General features: G+C 43.0%; 1 protein-coding gene across 4 annotated transcripts in view; it reads left to right on the top strand.

Annotated features, from left to right (window-relative positions):
* The first annotated feature begins 6,120 nt into the window (after positions 1-6,120).
* CDKL1 (cyclin dependent kinase like 1) overlaps positions 6,121-22,075 on the top strand; it is a 43,185-nt gene continuing 27,230 nt past the window's right edge. The window contains exons 1-2 of one of the 4 annotated variants that reach the window (XM_045823742.1): positions 6,121-6,791; positions 7,708-7,995. In XM_045823742.1, coding sequence (XP_045679698.1) covers positions 6,672-6,791; positions 7,708-7,995 — 408 coding nt within the window. In that variant the 5' untranslated portion in view covers positions 6,121-6,671. The other 3 variants (XM_045823744.1, XM_045823743.1, XM_045823745.1) reach the window with 3 other exon arrangements.

Below are 22,075 nucleotides of genomic sequence, written 5' to 3'. Positions count from 1 at the left end.
ATTCAAGTATTTCCTCAAGAAGCATTATAGTGTCATTTTAAAAATCACAGTGACTCAACTCCCTTTTCCTTATGGGAAACGTAATTGGTGAGAAAAAAGCTTCAAGCATTGCCCCTGGGATCAGCTCTGGGATGAGGCCTCCCAGTGTCCCTCTCCCAGCTTCACGGAGGTTGGTTCTCCAGTGTCGGGGCTGCACACAGATGAGGTTACAGAGCAACTGTGAGAAGGAAGCGTGGCGACAAGATTCATCTTCCTGGCAGCTTAAAAAGAAGGAGGGTACTACTTTGGGCATGATCAGTATTTCAGGCCAACTCCCAGTGCCCTATACGTGAACTCAAAACTCCTGACAACCACCCCTCTGTGTTTGGCAGTATTAACAAAACAGTTAGGAGCAAATGTTCTGGAGTCAGACTGCGTTCCAATCCCTGCTGCACAACCCACCGGCTTACTGTCCTTCTGTAAATTACTTAACTCATTCTGCAATACCACTCACTCTCCTCACCTGAAACCTCAGGAGAATCCTGACGCCCCTTCTCTACGGTTGTGGTGAGGCTTGCGTATAAAAGACTGTATTAGAAGCCCTGGCTGGCGTAGCTCAGTGGATTGAGCGCGGGCTGCGAACCAAAGTGTCGCAGGTTCGATTCCCAGTCAGGGCACATGCCTGCGTTGTAGGCCATGGCCCCCAGCAACCACACATCGATGTTTCTCTCTCACTCTCTCTTTCTCCCTCCCTTCCCTCTCTAAAAATAAATAAAATAAAAATCTTAAAAAAAAAAAAGACTGTATTAGCATAATGGCTGCCACCGAGTAAGCACTAATTAAATACTGGATGGTTATTGTGGTGTTGGTTGTGTAGGCAATAATCATTATCTTGTACAAGATCAAATACCAGTGAGAAGGCAGAAATCCTGGCCTTCTGACTCCAAACCCCAGGCTCTTTCTCTTACCATGTGTTATTCTACTGACTCCCTATTGCTTTTTTAAATGATTAAAACACCACAGTACTGTTTGTGTTACCCAGGGACACTGAAGTATTCTCTCTGATTATGTAGAACTGCAAATAAAAGACCACTGGAAGTGGGAAATAATGTTTCATGGTTTTTTTTGCATTTGCTTGAGAAAAAGAGCCTACATTCCTCAGCTTCCCAAGAACTATATTGCATAAAAGTTATAATTCTCTACTATCAAAACCAGTCAGCCCTGCCAACTAAAAGGACTGATGTGATTTGATGGTACAGAGGTCATAGCATCGTCTCTTTCTAATTTATTCTCTTATATTTTAATCCAACTTCCCCCAAACAAAACAACTGGTGCAGCTGCAAGATACGCTGGGTTTCTGGTTCACTGCCTGCTTAGGCGTAAATAACTGGTGAGCTTGCTCCCTCCCTTAACTACTGCTGGGCTTGGCACAGTCCCAGGATCCTTGGGTACTGAACCATACCACTAATTTTCCAAACTCACTTTAGCCTGGTGTGAACTTCAGACAAGGTAGATCTGGAGCATTCACAGATCTACATAAAGTGTGGTGGATTTTCCCACCTCACTTTAAAATATTTTTTTAATTGTCAAAAAGAAACATTCACCAACATATACATATTCTGGGCCATGAAGCAAACTTCAACACATTTCAAAGAATTTAAATCATACAAAGGGATTTCTCTTGAAACAATGGAATTAAACTAAAAATCAGTAACAGAAAAATATCTGGAAAATCCCCAAATAGTTGGAAATTAAACAACACAGTTCCAAATAATCTATAAGTCTCAAGGGAAATTAGAAAATATTTTGAGCCTGATTGATGTGGCTCAGTTGGTTGGAGTGTTGCCCCGTGCACTGAAAGGTGACAGGTTCAATTCCCAGGCAGGGCACATGCCTGGGTTGTGGGTTCAGTCCCTGGTTGGGGCAGAAGGCAACCAGTCAGTTTCTCTCACATTGATGTTTCTTTCTCTCTCTCTCCCTCTCCTCCCACTCCTGTTCCTCCCACTCTTGACCTCCCTCTTTCTCTGTCTGGAATCAATACATATATATTAAAAATTAAAATGGATACAAATCACCTATTTAAGTGTTCAAAAATATACTTTGAGCTGAATGAATATGAAAATACAACATATCAAGATTTTGTGGATGCATTTAAAGTGGCGCTTCATGAAAACTTTGTGGCATTGAAGGCTTATATTAGAAAAGAAGAGAAATCTAACATTAATGGTATAAGCTTCCAACTAAAAAACTAGAAAAAGCAGCTAAAAACAAAGCAAGCAGAAGGAAGAAAATAATAAAGAGATGAAATCAACAAAATTGAAAAACAAAAAAAGATGAAATAAATTAAATCAAAAGCTGTGTTTTAAAAAGGCAAGATAATTGATAAGCCTTGGTCAAGCTGGTAAGGAAAAATTACTAATATCAAGAATTGTTACAGGGTGCAGCCAAGAGGGGGGACCCCAAATGGGCATTTGAAATGGGGTCCAGAACTTAAGGTGTCCAGGAGATTCCCCCCCTCCCCCTGCAGGGTGTGGGTTGGGAGAAGGAGCAAATGGAGCAAGGCCATTGAGAGCTGTTTTGCATAGCAACAGCCTTGCAGCTACCCTCTGGCATGGTCATTTAACATATCTATAGCCTTTGGCTGGTCGCTTAGATATGTTAAATAGCTGTGATCATCTCTGAGGGGGGGGGAATGGAAGTAACTTCCCCACCAACACGTGACTGGGGGCAGATCCCCCCCCAAGCTACAGCGCCTGCGTGGGAGCTCGGAGAAGATTGGCTCCAGGACATGGGGCCACACCTGCCCAGACTCAAGATGGCAGCCCAGTAAAGCTGGAAGGATACGAGTTCTGGCATGTGAAGCCAAGGGTGGGAGGAGTCGGAAATGAGGCTGCAGAGGAAGATTGGCCGCGGGGATTTAAAACCCAGACTTGGCGGCCATTGGAGAGAGAACTATGCGCATCCCAGAGAGAGAGAACCATGCGTCTTTAGCAGAGTGGAGACTCCTGCATCCCAGAGAGAGAAAACCACGAGGCCTGGACCGAGTGGGGACCCCCGCAGCTTTAGAAGGAGGAACCACCACCTGGTTTTAGCAAAGATCCTGGCGACTCAGCCGAGGGTGCCGGGAACCCAAGGAGGTCTCCCAGTCGAGAAGGAGGACTAAGAACCAGAGGACTGTCTGAGCCATGGACTTCGTTTTCCTTCCCTGAAATACGGTACTCTGGACTGGGCAAAGGGGGGGAAGGAAGGAAGGACTGTGTGTGTTTGTGGGTGTTTTAAGGGACTTTAGGATTTTTGATAAAGACATTAGGTCACTACTTTAAGTTTGTATAGCATTAAATAAACATTTCCTTTCCTTTTCACGAATCTCTGGCATTGAGAGATGTCTTTCCTCGGGCGGCGGACATGATGGACCTGGGGGCCTTTTAAATAATAGTATATCGTCCCAGGCCCCCCCTTGTTCTGTTCTGTAACAGAATGACATAGGAAACATTACTAAATGTCCTATAGACATTAAAAGGATAATAGTGTAACATTATTATAAATGAATAGCATTACAAAATAATAATGTATAATTGTTATATATGAACAACTTTGTGCTAAAAAATTCAAATATGTAGATAAAACAGGCAAATTCCTTGAAAGATACAAACTACAAAAGCTCACTCAAAAAGAAAGAGATATACTGAACAGTCTTATGTTTTATTAAAGAAATAGAATTTATAATTTAAAATATTTTAATAATGAAAACTCCATGCCCAGTTTGCTTTACTGGCAAATTCTACCAAATACATAAGGAATAAATAGTACCAATTTAATATAAATATTCCCAGAAAATAATAGAGAAGGAAGCATTTCCCAACTCATTTTATGAGATCAGCATTACCCTGATACCAAAACTAGACAAAGATATTATAAGAAAACCACAGATCAATATATCTCAGTAGCATTAATGTAAAAATCTTTAATAAAGTATTGTCAATCAACTCTAGTAATGTATGAAAATGGTAGAATGTCATCACCAAGTTGGTTTCATCCCAGGAATATAATGTTAGTCCAACATTTAAAAATCAATCAATATAATTCACTATATCAACAGACTAAATAATAAAAATTATATGATAAAAGAAAAATCATACAACCATCTCAATAGATGTAGAAAGCATTTGACAAAATTCAACATCAATTCGTTATTTTAAAAAAACCAAAATGCCTCTTGCCCTAGCCAGTGGGCTTAGTTGGTTGGAACACTGTCCTGTAATGGAGAGGTTGTGGGTTTGATTCCTGGTCATGGCACACACCTAGGTTGTGGGTTTGATCCCCAGTCCGGGTACACACAATCCCTAATCTGGGGGTAGATGGGAGGCAACCAATCGATGCTTCTCTCTGACATCAATGTTTCTCTGTCTCCCTTCCTTTTTCTCTAAAAGCAATGAAAATATGTCCTTGGGTGAGGATAACAGAAATAAAACAAACAAAAAAACACCTCAGCAAACTGGTGAATTAAAAAGAACTCTCTCAATCAAAGGGTCTCTATATTAGTTCTATTGCTGAATAACAAATAACCTGCAAACATAAATATCAAACATGTATTATCTTACAGTTTCTAGAGGTCTTGAACGCAGGTATGACTTAGCTAGGTGCTTCTGGACCAAAGCCTCTCATAAGATTAACTTACATTCGTCAGCTGGGGCTCAGTCTCATAGGAAGGCTCACTGGGATGGTGTGAGCAGTGGGGAGGTCTACTTCCTAGCTCACTCACATGGCGGTTGGCAGAATTCATTTCCTCATAGAATTAGGATTAGTGCCTGAGTTCTTCCTGGCTGCTGGCTTCCTCGGTTCCTTGTCATAGCGCAGCTCACAACATGGCATCTGTATTCCCTCAAGAGCAAGTAAGTGAGAGAGCAAAACTGAGCACCCAAGGTGGAAATCACAGTCTCTCTGTAATTTAACCTTGGATGTGATATTACATTACTTTTGACATATTCCATTCCTTAGAAGCAAGTCACTAGGTCAAGCCCATTCTGAAGGGCAGGGGAGCACACAAGGGCATGACTACCAAGAGGCAGGGGTTATTAAGGGCCATCTTAGAAGCTGTCTATCACAGCACCTACAAAGAAACGTAGCTAGCATCACACCTAGTGGTGCAAGACTGGCTGCTTTCCTCCTAAAGCCAGTAAGAAGGATATCTGCTCTCACCACTCCTGTCTGAGTTCACGCTGGAGGACCTACCAAGTTCAATAAGGCGAGAAAAAGAAGTAAAAAGCTTACCAGTTAGGAAGAACTAAAACTATCCCTATTTGCAGGTGATATGATTGTCTACATAGAAAATCCCAAGGAATTTCTAAAAACCTCCTAGAACTTGTAAGAAAACATCCAAATGGCAAGCATATAAAAAAACTGTTCAACACTAGTCATTAGAGAAATACAAGTTGAAGTCACAACAGACCATTACCCTCATATTAAAATGGTTGAAACAAAAGACCTGACATATTAAGTGCTGATGAAGATGCAGAGAACATTGCTGGCAGGAAGATAAAATTGTACAATCTCTTTGGAAAATGTTCTCGTTGGAAAATGTTCTGGCAATTACTTCATTATCATATACTTATCATATGACCCAGCAGTACTCCTCCTAAGAATTATTTTCCCAAGAGAAATGAAAACATGTTCACACAAAGACCATGCATGCCTGTTTATAGTGGCTTGGCTTACAGTCACCCAAACTGGAAACAATTCAAATGTTCTTCAGCTGGGAGTGGATGAACAAGCCACAGTACATCCATACAATGGAACCCTACTCAGTAATGAAAAGGAGTGAACTACTGAAAAAGGCCACAAAATGGATGACTTATGTAAAGTCTCAAATGACTTACGTAAAGTGAAAGAAATTTAGCTCAAAATGATACATAATATATAATTCCATTGACATGACATTCTGGAAAATGCAAAACTATAGAGACAGAAAACACATTCAGTGGTTGCCATTTGCAAACAATTTCTGGGAGGTTCACAGATGTCCTTGGACACTATCATCTGCTATTCCATTGCCACAGCAACCACCAGTCCTCCAAACAGCCCCAGCTTCTAGCTGGCCCCTATTCTGATTTACAATTAGTGGCATGCTGCTTGGCACGGGACTCGGTCCCTGTTTTATAGACAGTATGTTATTTTTTTCTCCTCGGGTATTACTTCCAGGGCAAACCCCACGTCAGTGCTAGGCAGATGAAATGGGAGAGATGGTCAAATACTGAGGCAGTCTGCCCTGTGGCAAATTACCACATTGCACGATTTCCCCAGGTTTATTAACTTATCTCCTTTGCGCTGAGCAAATAGGAGCCAGTTAGGAGAAGGATGGGAATCGGGAGCCTAGAACAAGCCGGGCTCTAACAGCCTCCATCCCCACATCAGAAGCCGGGGTATCGTGGAAGTCAATGGTCAAGGGCACCCTCACTCTCCAAGCTAATGCAGTGAAGGGCTGACTTGAACCAATTTCGGTCATACCTCCCTCTTCACCTTTGCCTTTCTCTCCCTATTCCCTTCCTCCCTTCCTTCCTTCCACTGATCCACTGACTGGATGCCATGACCACTGATCAGGACAGACACAGAAGCTTCCCCCAAGGCGTTTACAGTCTAGCAGAGAATACGGGTGTAAACACAGTTGTCACTGGGAACCGCTATGTCCGTGAAGCATGAAGGTGGGCTGGGTCGGGGGTCTCCCAGCGCAGGGGTCTTCCCAGCGGACTACGCTCCAGCTGTGTTTTTCTCGACTTGCCACGGTTTGCAATCTTGCAGGCATCCTCTCCCGCACGGTACGTGCAGGGCCCCAGGAGCACGTTTGGAACAGCTCCTTCAGGGGCCGAGGACCACCCACCTGGGCCCTTCCCGGCAGCAAAGGCTGCGGCCGGGTCCCGCAGGGGAGCCGGAGCCGGGCACAGCGGCTACGCCCAGGACAGCCCGGGTGGGGGCCAGTTCCCATAGGGATCGCCGGCCGGGCAGGCGGAGAAGAGGAGACGGGCCGGAGTCCGCCAGGTGGAAGCAGGGCCCAGCCGGGCTGCCGCAGCGCCGCGAGTGCCGGGTCGGGAAGGAGGCGCGGGCTGGGCCCGGCGGGCCTGGCCTCCACGTGGCGCCTCCAGAAGCTGCGCCGCGCCAACCGGAGAGCAGGAGGGAGGCCGGGGCGGCGCTGGCGGCGTCTTCCCCGCGGCCGCGAGTCAGCAGCGGGGCGGGAGAGGTGGCCCCGCGCGGCGCCGGCCGGACAGGGCCTGCTGTTCGCGGAGCTCCAGGCCCGGACCCCCGGGCGGGAGGCGAGGTGGGGGCGCGGGGCGGGCTCCTTTCTGGGCGGGGTCTCCGCCCCGCCCCGGCCTCTCCGCCACCCGCCACCCCCCACCCCCCACCCCTCGGGGAGCCGGGCGGTGTCTTCTTGCTGCAGGGAAATCAGACCCGAAATTAGAACCGGGGAAGCCCCTTAGCCTTCCTCGACCTCCAGCGAGCTCAAGTGTCTTAGATCGGATGAACTACACTATAACATTAAAAAGACAGATTACCTTACAACTCGGTTCGTTTTAGAGTGATGAGTTACATTTTAACTTGCAGTTTATACATGACAGTTAAAATTGGGTTACCTAATTGTTGGCTGTCATTTGGTCACGTTGCCATCACTGAGGAGCGAGGCTTTAAAGCTGTGGGTTAATTCCTAAATCTTGACCAGGTGCTGTTGTTCTGTTCTAGGTCCTTGACAGAGACCCGTCGCTGAGTGCGGGCTCCAGCGCAGTCTGTCCTGCCAATATTTTACAAGCGACATTTTCAAACTATGCGAGGATCTATGTTAAGAAGATTTATTCCTCTGTGATGGAGAAGTATGAAAAAATTGGGAAGATTGGTGAAGGATCCTATGGAGTTGTTTTCAAATGCAGAAACAGGGACACGGGTCAGATCGTGGCCATCAAGAGGTTTCTGGAATCAGAAGATGACCCTGTCATAAAGAAAATCGCCCTTCGAGAAATTCGCATGCTCAAGGTAATGGATTCTTTCAAGTGAATTTTTAGGGATGAAAAATTGGTGTCACGTTACGTTAAGTGAATGCCTTGAGGTGTGGTTGCATCTCCTTCCCGCATGGACTTTTGTCCTGTGACACGCATGGGCCAGCTGCGCACAATCACCGGCTCTGTCATGAGCTGGAGCGCAGCGGCCCGAGCGCAGGCAGGTGGCTGCAGGCGGCGTTCGCTTTCGGGGATGTTGTGGGACGTCTGACTTTTCTTCCCAATAGCTTGTCTTCCGTGTCACCTGTAGCTCTAGGTCTTTGAGAGTCGCCAACTTCAATAGTTCGAGAACACACCACAACGCAGTTCTGTTAGCATTCATGATTTTTAAACTTCGAGGCTATCTTCTGTTGTTCTCAGTTCACTAAGAGAATTAATCATTCACCTGTTTTCAAACTGCTAGGAAACTGACAGGTTTTCATTACACCTCACATTTCTCTACCTCTGAGCATCAAAATGCCCTGTCCCCAGAAGACGGATTCTTCTGAAAGAAATGAAACAATCACTTTACAAATGTTTATCAGTTAACCCTAGGACACCATGATATTAAAGGAGTGGGGGTTGTTTATTACAAGCTAAAACGTTTTTTTCCCCCTTTGATGGAAAGAGGTTTCTTTTCTGAATGTCTGTGAAGATGAAAGCCAGACCACAAGGCAGGCATGTGATGAATGTGGGGGGCGTTACCTTGGTTTCAGGTGGTTAAGGCCTGTGTTCTCACATGCTGACTGACTGACTGTGTGGCAAGGAAAGAGCAACCTCACAGGAGGTGAGGGGAGCACTCAGGATTCTCTCCCCTCCCTGCTTCTCCGTCTTCTCCAGGCCTCTCTGTATGTCTTCCTTCCCCATGAACTGAGCATGCGGGGTGTCTCTGGGTAAGGACCCTGAATGGGAGGCAGCAGCAGGCTTTGGGTAAAGTGAGTGGCTAATGGGAACACTTTCTGTGTTTGGACTGAGGATGGTTTTTTACCAGCAGGATGTTATCTATTCTGATAAAAACACTTCCAACCACCCCTTCCCGAAATGCTCCCCTCAGAAGGGCTGAGACCAGCTGTGTTTGCCCTTCCCACCCCCTGGGCCCCTCTGCCCTTCCCCAGCCTCCACGCAGGGAGAGATTCTCACCATTTCTTTTTTGGGCTGGTGGGCAGTTTTTCACTTCCTCAGGCTTTCATAGGGGAGAAACTGATAATTATATTTCAAAGGGTTCCATTACTCCAAAGAAAGGAAAATTTCCTTCTAGTAGAGAGAGACACTCTCTGATTCTGAAGGTCACCTGGGACTGCCTCTCTGAACTTTCCCATGGCTCTTTAGCAATACTGTGCAATACTGTGTTAAGGTGTGGCTCCCTTAATTAATTGAGCTCCTCCAGGATGGGGACCTTGCCTCCGTGTCTCTATATCAACTACTTGGCATGTAGTAGGCCTCCAGTAAATGTGATTGTTGGATTTTTAAAAAAGAGGTTAAAAAAATAAGCTCTTAGGAAGGGTAGGTGTTGCCAATAAATTAGGAAGTTAGGTGTGTTTTCTTGAATAAATGAATATCAATTTACTCTAAAGGATAGAGTTGTGTGCACAGGAGCCTGATTTCAAAGCATGGAGCACTCCACTCCCCAAAATCAGGTGCTCAGAGGCAGACTCCCTGATCTGCGTGAGGTGGTAGGACTAGTTTCTATAGAGCCTGTCTCTTTAAGCCTTTACTTTTCAGAATTCTGTGATATTCCTAACATATAATAGCTGCTTAATAAATATTTGCTGAACAAATGAATTGAGAGCATGTTAACTAAAGTCATGTTTTTCCACTTATTTTCTCAGTAAATACTTCTAGAGTCCCATGGGGCCTAAAACAATGTTTGCACCACATTGTACACCCTGTCTTTCAGACACTTAGCTTGTGGAAGGGAAGTAATTCCCCCTCGGCTCTCACTCAGGATCGACTGGGTTCCTGATGGGCAGGGCCTGTGTCATTTACCTTGTGTCCCCATGCCTGGCAAGACCTCTCTAAATGTCTGTTGAATAATGAAAACAAATTGTGAGGAGGCACATTTGAGCTAGACTTTGGGGTGTTTAGGGAGGCATGGAATGAGAGAGAAAGCGTTCAGGGCAGACAGTCTGTCCTAGGGAAAGGTGCATAAGTGGAAAGCAGCATATTGGGAGAGCACGAGTAATAGCTCCAACGTCTTGACCAAGATGCCTGCTACATGCCAGCAGGTCAGGTAGAGAAAGGAGGGAAAGGAAGCCAGGGTCTAGTGGGAGGGAGTGTGAGCATTTTTCTGGGAACACCGGTCTGGCCCTGGGATGTGATGGTTAGCATAGAGCTGCATGGCGGTGGCCTTGGGGGTGTGGAGCCTGACTCCAGGACACAGGTCATAGCCCCTGAGAACAGAAAATTGGTGAGCGGTAGGGAAGTGTTTGAGGGTCTCATCTGAACTGGAATTGAAGACAGAGCTGCAGTGCCCATGGGAAGGAGGAGTACCAAGCTGGAAGCAAAAACAGATCCTTGGACTCAGGGGAAGGCTCAGTGACTCAGTGAGTTTAAGTTCCTAGGGTTTTCCTTAAACATCCCTCACACAGCTGAGGGTTTAAATGACCTCTGATAAGGTCAGGAACTAGGATCCAGGGGGACTAAGGCTGAAGGTACCCCAATAACTTCAGCCAAAGCAGGTGAGGACAGGCAGGGGCTGGTGGCCTGACTGCTCCTGTTATGGTAAGGAAAGCTAGAAAGATACATCAAGACCAGACATAGAGGACTTAGACTGCTAGGTGAAGGTGTTTGGCTTTCTCCTAAAAAGAAGGGAAGCTAGCCAAGATGTGTTTTAGAAAGTTGTCATTTGTGGATTTTTGGATTTCATGGACCAGTAATATTTCAGAAAATTTTTGTTGTTGTTTTTACAGATTGGCATAGGGTTGTCAGCATTTTAAAGAGCAAACTACCAACTATTATCACCATTGCTTCATAAAAGAAAGGATGATATAATATTTTTTTTGAAACTTGGAAAGACAATTTTAGAAAAAAACAGTCTTCCTGAGTGAGAAGTTGACAACTACTAATAACATTTATATACATTCGTTCCTCAGGTGTGTGTGAGTGCATTTGTAAATTATGTGTGTGTGAGTGTGCATGTATCATTGCCCTTATTTTTCTTATTTTGCTACCCATTTGCTACCCATTTGTTTCATGAAACCTAAATCTCATGAAACTGAGCACTATGTCTGGGAACAAAAAGATTCCCCAGATCAGATACTGTCCTTCTTGATAAGATCTATATCTGATACAACAAAGCACTAATAGTTCAGAAGAACTGAATGGTTTCTTGGATTTTATAATAGAATTTGGCCTGCATCCATACTCACAGAAGTCCTTGCATGTCTGTCTGTTTTTAAAGCTGTTTATTTAACAATTTAAAGCAGCTCCCCATGGTTCCTATTGCACTCTTAAAAACTTTTGTGTCCTCTTAAGCACATATTTGATTGTGTGATTTTTTAAAAGATTTTATTTATTTATTTTTAGAGAGGGAAGGGAGAGAGAAAGAGAGAGAGAGAGAAAAACATTAATGTGTGGCTGCTGGGGGTCATGGCCTGCAACCCAGGCATGTACCGTGACTGGGAATTGAACCTGCAATACTTTGGTTCGCAGCTGATTGTGTGATTTTTAAGGCAGCCCATCTACAATGAAAATGTAGCCACTGTATTTTGCCATGTTTGATGTACACTTTTTTGCCCAACTTTTTGAGGGAACAATAAGGATGCACATTATACATGGGAAGTACTAATTCCGTATCTATATAAATGTTTTTAATTCTTTTATTTATGGTTATGCATTAGAAGTGTAACTCTAGAAAGCAATAACAATATCTGTATGCAAAATGATACCCTAGAATATGATAATCAGTTTTGTTTCTAAATATAAATAAATAAATAATTGAATTAAAAATTAAAATGAAAGATTTTTTCCCTAAAAGTTAGGGCTAAAAACATGGGTACACATTATATATGGCAAAATACAGTATATATTAGTAAATGCTTTCTTTCTTTTCTTTTTTAATCCTCACCCAAGATATGTTTACTGATTTTAGAGAAAGAAAGGGAAAGAGATAGCAACATCAATATGAGAGAGAAACATTGATTGGTCACCTCCCACACGCACCCTGACTAGGGATCAAACCCACAACCTACATATGTGTCCTGACTGGGAATCGAGCCCATGACCTTTTGGTTTTCGGGATGATGCTCCAACCTACTAAGCCACACTGGCCACGGACTTGTTAGTAAATGCTTTTGAGGATGATAATTATTTTTAAGAAATCTTTCTTGCTAATATTTTTAGAAAACTTTTTTTTCTTGAACATTTGAAACACTTTTCAAATAGCATTATTTTGTGCCATTTGAAAAATCGGTGACACATTTTATGAGAAAACTTTAGTATTTGTACTAATAAACTACCTCTTAAATTAAATATAATACATTCTTCATCAAGAGGTCCTACTGAGGTCAAACATTTAGTGTTTTAACTTTGAATTATATCTTATCCAGGTTAGATAATTAGGCTTTATTAAAAATAAACAGTTGTTCCAATTAAAAATCAGTCTATTCATACTCTAAGGACAAATTAAGTTCATTCTAGTGACAATACCAAAATCATACTGCAATACCTGAGCTCAGAGCAACTATCCTACCCTTTCTCAAACTCATTTTCTATTTTTTAAATTAAATTTATTGAGATGACACTGGTTGATAAGATTATATAAGTTTCAAGTGTATAATTCTATAATACATCATCTGTATGTTGCAATGTATGCTTACCATTCAAAGTTTAGTCTCCTTCCTTCACCATATATTGATCCCCTTTGCCCATTTCAAATGCTCCTCACTCCCCCACCCCCTCTGGTAACCACCACACTGTTGTCTGTGTGTGCAATGAGGTTTTTGTTTGTTTGTCAGACTCCTTTTCCATTGTGAGGGAAAAAGGAAAAAAGTCAGTATTTTTAGTTAGTGCTTTGATAAAACACCTGTGCATAATATAATTGACACATTTTCATTTGGCAAGTTTTACAGACCTTTTGTCATGTACCCGGCTCTATTCGTGGCCTCTTTTCTCATAGGGATGGAGAGACTGAGAGCAAACAAATAATGATATGTGAAGTGGTGAAAAAAACAGATAAGGGGGGAGAGTAACGGAGGGACTTGTCTTTCATTTAGGGTGGTTAGGAAAAGTCTTTCTGAAGAATGACATTTGAAGACAAACTGGACTCATGTAGCTATCCAGGAGATAAGCATTCCAGGCAGAGGGAATAGGCCCCAAGGCCCCAAAGCAGGATCAGGTGATGTGTTCTCTGCATGTTCTGATGTGGGCTAGGAGGAGCAAACAGATCAGTGTGTCTGGAGCAGAGTAAGTAAGGTGGAGGGTCATAGGAGGTGAAGATGGAAGGGTAGGGGGGTCAGGCATTGGGGCCTTGTGGGCCACGGTAGTGACTGTGGATTTAGCTGTGAATGAGATGGGCTCCATCAGAGCATTTGGAGCAGAGGGATGCCTTGGCCTGTCTTAAATCCCAGAAGGGTTCCTCTAGCTGCTGGTTACTCCAGCTCCACCATCAGGAAGGTCATGAGTGACAGTGGAGGAGGTTGTCAGATTCTACATTTGTTCTGAGAGAAAACCACATAGGAGTCTGGTGGTTGGATGAGGAAGAATGATTACCAAGTCTGGTGGTTGGATGAGGAAGAATGGATGACCAAGAATGATTACCTGAGTAACTGGAAAAACAAAAGAGATAGGGAGGCTAAAGCACAAATTGGGGGGAAAGGAAATCAAGAGTTCTTTTGTGAATGTGTGAAGTTTGGGTTGTGAATCCAAGGAGACTGTAAAGTAGGCAGTCAAATACACAAGTCCAGCATTAAGGGGAAAGTCCAGGTTGTAGATGTTAAGTTGGGAGATATCAGCATAGCAGCAGTATTTAAGGCCGTGAGACTGGGTCGCTGTAGGGAATGGAAACACCAGTACCAAAGACTGAACCCAGGGATGAGGGAATGGTCAGTGGTGTCTAGGGTCATCACTAGCATAGACTTAGAATTAGGCACTGGCTTTAACAATGTGAGGGTCATTTGAAATCTTGCAAGAGCTGTTTGGGGGAAGTGGTAGGAATGAAAGCTTCATCAAAGAGGGTTCAAGAAATAATGAGAGGTGTAAAGTGGAGACCATGATACAGACAACTCTTTGGAGGGATTTTATCATAAAAGGAAGCTGAGAAATAGGGCAGCAGGCATTTGGAAGGATGTAGATCAAGACAGTTTTTGTTGCTGTTATTTTTAATATGGGAGAAATAAGTATATTTGTATACTGATGGTATTAATTCAGTAAAGAGAAAATGATGGTGTTGGAGGAGGAGAATTTCTGAGGCCATGATGTTGGGTTCCTAACCTGGACCATGACCAAAAAATGTAGCTATGAAAGCATAATAACAGACCAGTCCACAGACCAGCTAGGAGAGCAGGCTCCCTCTCATTTCATTTGAAATGTTTCTAAGTTCTTTACAGACACTATCCTTCATCTTTATGTAATAGGAGCCACAGCTAGCTTCAAACTATGGGTGTAGAACTTCTTCCACCAGCATGTGGGACACCTGCTATTTGCATATGACCCATGAACCCTATGGGAAAGAATTCAGCCCCTTTTCATGACTGGGATTCAAACATATAATGATATTTTAGATGGCAGGTGGGGCAGTCATGACAGAAACCAGACTTCAGAGGGATGCAAAGTCCCTTAAAGAAAAATCACCTAAATCAAAAAGTGTGGTATGATAGATGACGTCATCGCAGGCCCACTAATGGAAAGTGGCCAGTGTTTCTTCATAAACAGGTGACTAAACTTGAACCCAACCCAGCTCCTTGGGGAATAACTATGTGTCCAACAAGAAAAGAGCTGTGGTTTCAAAACAAACACAAACCGACCAACCCAGAACAATTGTATTACTGAGGTCCCAAGCTGCTATGATGCTGAACCTTCTCTCTGGAATGAAGATGGCAGAACCATTGGAAGAGGAAACAAAGAATTCCAATCAGCAGTGGTAGAAAGAGTAGATGCTCCCAGAGCAGCCGAGGAGAAGGATAGGACAGTGCCACTCTGAGGTGTCTGGGCAGACCTTCAGCAGTATGGAAGGTGAGACCGGGCCTTAGAGAAGATCGGACCGACCTCGATCAAGGGCTGAAAGCAGCAGCTGGGACATTGTCTGTGGCAGCCCACCCTCCAGAAGAGAAGAAAAATGAGAAACAGCAAGAAGAAGGAATCACATATTGTCATCTGGCCACCCAGTAGACTTGAGCAAAGTGCCTTGTTCTCACCTAGAGTACACAAATTACACTTATACAACCTAGAGGGTAAATATTATTATCCCATTTTACAAATGGATTTGGGATGGTTAATGATTTTCCAAGTCAATGCCCTGCTGCTACAAAACATCAGAACCATGACATTATACCACACACCACCCTCTGAAGTCTCCCCATGAAGGGTCCTCGGGTTCATCCTGCCCTTGCTGCATCAGGGCCTCCACTGTGGCACTCACAGCTTCCATGGGTGCCTGGGTGCAGGTTCTTCCTGGAATAGCTGTTCTTTCCAGCTCTCGTTCCACAACCATGTAGCTTATTTTAGAAGGCAAAAAGTTAGAGTTTACCACCAACAAAGATGAGAATAACCATGGGGGAAATGTCCATTAAAAACTTTACCATAAACATTACAATAAAGCATGTGCATTCTTCATGAGACCAGTATCATTTCAGACATGTGGATGACACCATCGGACCAGCAGAAAGTAGCCACGATTTGAAATGACTTCTAATGAAAGTCAAAGAAGAAAGTGCCAGAGCAGGACTGCATTTGAACATCAAGAGACTTATGACTACAGAAGAAATGCACAATGAAGACATTGAAATTGTTAAAGATTTTATAGAGATTTTGCTTACCTTGGTTCAGTCATAATTTGAATGGAGGCTGCAGCCAAGAAATCAAGAGAAGGCTGAGACTCAGAAGGCAGCAATGGAAGAGTTAAGAAAGGTCACCAAGAGCAAAGATGTATCATTAGAGACTATGGCTAAGATCATCCATAGCCTTGTATTCCCAGTTACTATGTACAGTGTAAAAGCTGAACAGTGAAGCAGGCTGATAGAAAAAGATAGATTCATTTGAAGTATGGGGCTGGAGGATAGCTCTACAGACACCCTCCAGAAAGACGAACGAGTGGGACCCTAGAGCAAGTTCATTCTAAAACATTGCTGGAGGAAAATTGATAAAACAAGCTTCTCTAATTCAGGCACATCCTGAGAAAGGAGGATTCTTTGGGAAGGTCAGTAATGCTGGGAAAAACAGAAGGCAGCAGGGAAAGAAGACCAAATACGGGATTGATTGACTCGATAAAGGAAGCCATAGGCATGAGTCTCCAGCTGAGCAGGGCTGTCCAGAGCGGAGCATCATGGTCACGACTCATTCAAGGGTCACCAGGACTCAGAGCAGACTCTGAGGCATATAACTCTCACACACACACACATCACCCCCAAAGCGTATGCACAGATATGTAGTATATTTGTGGTATAAAAATTTCAAGGGGAGTTGATTAGGAAAATACATGTAGAAAGACTTCTTTGGGGGACAAATATGAAAAAAAAAGTTCCCTAGGGTCTGGGGAGTGAGAATGTTGAGTGTGTACTTTGTGGTCATGAATAGCAATAACCACTGAATGTTCAGAGCACCCCCCCTTTTTCCTACTGTCCCTCACTTTCAGTAACCTTCCAGGGAGGCTGTGGGCTGTGTGACTGTGCAGGGAGTGGAGCCATAGTTAGGAACTGCAGTTTCTGATTGGCTCAAGGCTGTTGGGTGACCTTGGGTAAGCTTCAGTGCCTCCTGGAACCTGGCCCACCTTATCGCCATGATTTATGTCTCTGTTTGGCATTGCTTCGCTGACTTTTTTGCTGAGGGAAGCAAAGTGCTCTTGAGCCAAACACCTACTAGTAATCAAGCCACCTTAGGGCTCCGAGGCAGGAAAGTTAGAGGGTCAAAAAGAGCAGTAAGTGGACTGCACAGCCACTGTGGAAAGCAGTATGGAGTTGCTTCAAAAAATTAAAAATGGATCTGTCTCATGACCCAGTGATTCCACTTCTGGAATTTATCTGAAGAAACCCAAAACATTAATTCAAAAGAACATATGAACCCCTTTCATTGCAGCATTATTTGCAATCACCAAGATTTGGAAGGAGCTCAGGTGTCCATCAGTAGATGAGTGGATAAAAAAGCTGTGGTACATTTACATGGTGGAATACTGCTTGGCTATAAAAAAGAAGAAAATCTTACCTTTTGGGACAGCATGGATGGACCTGGAGAGTATTGTGCTAAGTGAAATAAGCCAGTCAGAGAAAAACAAGAACCATGTGATTTCACTTACATGTGGAATCTAATGAACAAAATCAACTAATAAACAAAACAGAAACAGACTCAGATACAGAGAAGAGACCGACAGCTGTCAGAGGGGAAGAGTGTTAGGGGCTGGGTGAAAAACGTAAAGGGATTAAGAAGAAAACAAAACAGAACTCATGGATGCAGACAGCAGTATAGTGATTACCAGAGGGAAGGGGGAAGTAGATGAGGGTAAAGGGGAGGTAAATAACTTGGGGTGGTGGACGCACGATACAATATACAGGTGATGTATTATAGAATTGTATACCTATAACATAATTTTATTAACCCATGTCACCCCAATAAATTCAATTAAAGAAGAGCAGTAGCACAGGGGAGAGAAACACAGATGGGAAGACAGAAAGGTGGGATTTAAACGCAGGCACTAATTCCAAAGGGAGATGCTGGAGGTGAAGCAGGTCACCCAGTCTCTCCTAAAAGGTCCACCGCTTTAAAACATCAGACCACAGATACAGCTGGCCAAATTACTACGTGGCTAGGGTAATGTGAAGTGGGAAGTGTGACTGCCAAGGTTGCTGGTCACCCAAAGCACTTTTGTTCCATGTGCTCTTATACCCAGACCCCATTCCACTAAATGCTAGCAGAGTACTGTGTAAATGCTCCCTACCACTAGAATCTAATTAGAGCTTTCATAATTTTTAAAGGCTTCTGCTTCCCCAATAGTAGTTAAATGTTTCCCAACTCAATAAAAGTCTCAATGGAAAATTCTGTGACTGCTTTGACTTTAATCCTGTTGTTGTTAATTGATGCTAATTTCTATGTCCCATCTCTTCAAATTATTTGGGTGGCTGGTTGAAATGCATTAGTAGCATTTCTGTACATTGTTTTAGCTATGTTCAGCATTCTCTGTCATGACCTATGAGATTACGAACCACAACGGTCACATGAATGAGTGAAAGAGGCTGAATGGAAGACACGGCGGAGAGCGGGAGATGAGGGCCAACTGGGGGTCCCATGCCTCTGGTAAAGTGGGGGCCACTGCCCGGCTCCACAAACTGCAAGCCCGAGGCTGGATTTCCAGTCCTTCTTTAAAGACTGAATTTTATGTAAAATCTCCTGGGTTTCCCCCCACAAGTTTTCGTTTTGAAAGCATTTTCAAAAAAATATAGAAGTAGAAAGAATAATACAGAGAATACCTACATACACTTATCTAGACTCATTAATCAGTTGTTAGAAGTCTTTCTTTTTGTCCCTGTTACTCATGTGTGTGCATGCATGCGCGCACACGCACACACACTTTCTTTTTTGGCTGAATTATTTTCCTAAGTATGCAGTTGAATCTCCTGGAAAAAGATATTCTGTGTAACTGCAGTATGACTTCTACACTCAAGAAATTCATCATTGATGCAATATTGTGATCTGATACACAGTCTGCTCAAATTTCTCATATTATCCTGATAATAGTTATGTAACTGCATGTATAATTTTATATACAATATATATTTCAAAATCTAGGATCTAATTAATGACCGTGCATTGCATTTAGTTGTGTCACGTCTCTTTAGTACACCTATAATCTAAAACAGTTCCCCAACTTTTTAATTCCTTTTTGGTCTTCCATGATGTGGCATTTTATAGCGTCTAGGCCCATAGTTTTGCAGAATGTGCCTCAGCATAGTTGTGTGGCCGTTCCCACGTTACGTGATGCAGGATAAATGTTTTCAGCAGGCACACTGCATGGGCGAGGCTGTGCCCATCACACGGGTTCTGAACACTCAGAAAGTGCATGACGTCAGGTTGTCCCGTAATTAGTGCTGTTGGTCTTCATCTCGTGGTTAAATGGGTCTGCCACATTTCTCAGTTGTAAGGAAAGAACTTCCCCTGTATAATTAATAAGTAATCTGCAGGATTATAATTTGAAACTGTGACTACCTTGTTCCCCAGTAACTTTTACCCGAGGATCCGTGCCTCAATCAATTATAATAAAAAGTATTGTAAAATGGTGATTTTAAAACAATGCTTTCTACTATATTCATTAGTTACAGTGTTGGGGTAAAAAAAAAAACAGCTTTCCTTCACCTCCTCCTCCACATACATACCTCAGACACGTATTTTCTAGCATCACTGTGAACTCATGGATTTTTTTCAACATGTTACAAACCATCACTGTCATTATTCTTTCTGATTCTCAGATTGCACACATTCAGCCACTGGGGGCCCCTTGGCCGAGGTCCTTTGTCCAACAGAGGCCCTCATCCCTCGAGTGCCTCTCTGCCATGTGCACAACCAGATGTCTCAGCGTGTCCCGCCCCGGCTATGCGATCCCTGGCTATGCGATCGGCCATTTCTGCAAGGAGCCCAGTTCCTTTCAGTGAAAATGAAATTGGACTTTAAAACATTGACAAGTAACTTTAAAAAAAATTCTGAACACCATTCAGACCAAACCAAACACACCGTAGACAGTACAGGCTTAGTTTGGGGCCTTCAAATTGGACAGCTTTTGTGACGTGCAGCTGTTGGCATCAGGGAACAGCGGGCTGGGCCCCTCGCTGTCTGTGGCCAGTACACAGAGGGGAGCTGGCAGTTGATGAACACTGGTTGTCAACACCACGGAAGGCAAAGCGGGCCATTCCCGTGCCCACAGTGACAGAAACCAAACAGTCCCCTTATCACGATCCCTCCTTATTTGTTCAGCAAGTGGAGACCTGTTTAATTTTATTTTCACAAGATAACAGACTAACTGCAAATAGTAACAGACTGTTTTGTTTGTTTATTAGAAGTTTTTTTGCCTTAGCTCCTAATGTATTTATCGAGAAAGATTGTATTCCTGCTGTGTAGTGAACTCCTAAGTAATAAAGCTGCCACACAAATATTTCAAGAACAAAGGAAGCAGAAACCAACAAACTGGTTCATTACCTTCGTAAAGACACCCAGTTTGTCAGGAGATTAAGCACATACCACCATGCGCCGTAATGCTCCTCCATGCATCCTGCCACACACCTTACACTCCAGAAAATAAAATGCCACCAAGCAGGAGGAGGCGGAATAAGGGATTATCTAATATATGCTGAGAGAAATAAATTTTACTATTGGTTTTTTTACCACTTAAATTATTCTTATTTTCAACAAATAAAATTCATAGGTAGACAACCTATATTATATACAGGGTTAGGAAAAAGTAAGTTTATAGTTATTTGTAGGGAAAATAACATAATAATTAATCAGTAATATAAGAATAAACTATGTTTTGCACTTAGCTGTAAACCTACTTTGCCCCACTCTGTATAGTTATTATAAACCACACTAGAAGGTAGTAATTTTTAAAAAATTGATTTGAGAGGGAGAGATCAATTTGTTGTTCTACTTATTTTCACACTCATTGGTTGCTTCTTGCATGTGCCCTGACTGGGGATCAAACCCACAGCCTTGGTGTATTAGGGCGACACTCTAACCAACTGAGCTACCCAGCCAGGGCAGAAGGTAGTACTTTTTATGTGGAATGGAAAAATTTGTAATGGGCCAGGCTTGTGTCTTTCACTTTAAACTTTTTTTAATGTTTTCATTCACCTTTTTATTTGGCAGGATTGATGTTTTAGGCTACAAATTTGCTTTCTACGGGCATATTTTCTTGCTAATTATTAATCTTCTTTATGACTTATTAACTTTAAAAGCACTGTAGTAAAAATACTGTTGCATAAAATTGCCTGGTTGAAAATTTTTGAACTCCATTCCTCTTTTTGTTAGAATAACAAAAGGTGAGTTTCTAAATCAACTGATGGTATCAACCATACATAAAAAAACAAACAATTTGTCTTCTAACGATCAGTACATCGCTGCATTCGTTTTTGGCCACGTCCTTGTTAATTTTCATTTTGGTCACATTTGTACCATTGCTTCTTTCCTGGAGCTTTTCATACACTCTATTAGTCACAGTAGAGCAGATCAAGCATCCACCGTGCACATTCTTAGCCTGTGCTGGGTCTAGAGTGGAATCCAGGAGAGATCGCAGCCCAAGTCTCTGGCCAGAGGACCACCCTGGCACATTCTGTTCCGTCTAAGGCGAAGCTAAAATCAGTAAATCTCAGGCCCTCCTCTGCCTTCCCACGCACGACTGCAGCTTTGTCAGCACTCCTCCGCTCCACATGTCACTGCCTTCCCTTCTCTAGTCATCCCCGGAACACAGCATTGGCAGGGGTATCTCTCGTGGGGGCTCTTGGCATTTGGAGGAAACGTGGGATCAAGGCACCTTTTCCTTTTCCAAAGAGAGTTTTAAAGGATGATTCCTCAGAACCCCATGTTTCCCTCCAGGCTGGAGATGGTGGTAATAATTAAATAGCTTTTAAATAATGAAAATAGCTTTTGCTTCCCCACAGCTGGTGTATTAACTACCTCTCTGAAACTAACTTTTAAAATATCTATCTTTCTTTTACAATATAGTGAAAAGACCTATGCACATCATTTAAAAGATATTTGTATGAGAAAGTAATATATGCTTATGTTAAGAAAAAAACTGAAGGTACAGAAAAATGTGAAGTGAAAAAGGAAACCTACCTTGGCCTTCACTCTCCATTCTCATCCCTCCACAAGTTTCTTGTATATTACTCTAGCGGATTCTGTTTTGTACAAGGATATATATTTCCTTCTTAAAAATAGCTGCAAAT

Source organism: Phyllostomus hastatus, unplaced genomic scaffold (assembly GCF_019186645.2).
Source record: "Phyllostomus hastatus isolate PE091 unplaced genomic scaffold, TTU_PhHast_1.1 phas_scaffold_501, whole genome shotgun sequence".
Lineage (NCBI taxonomy): Eukaryota > Metazoa > Chordata > Mammalia > Chiroptera > Phyllostomidae > Phyllostomus > Phyllostomus hastatus.
This window is presented reverse-complemented; position numbering and strand designations above follow the sequence as displayed.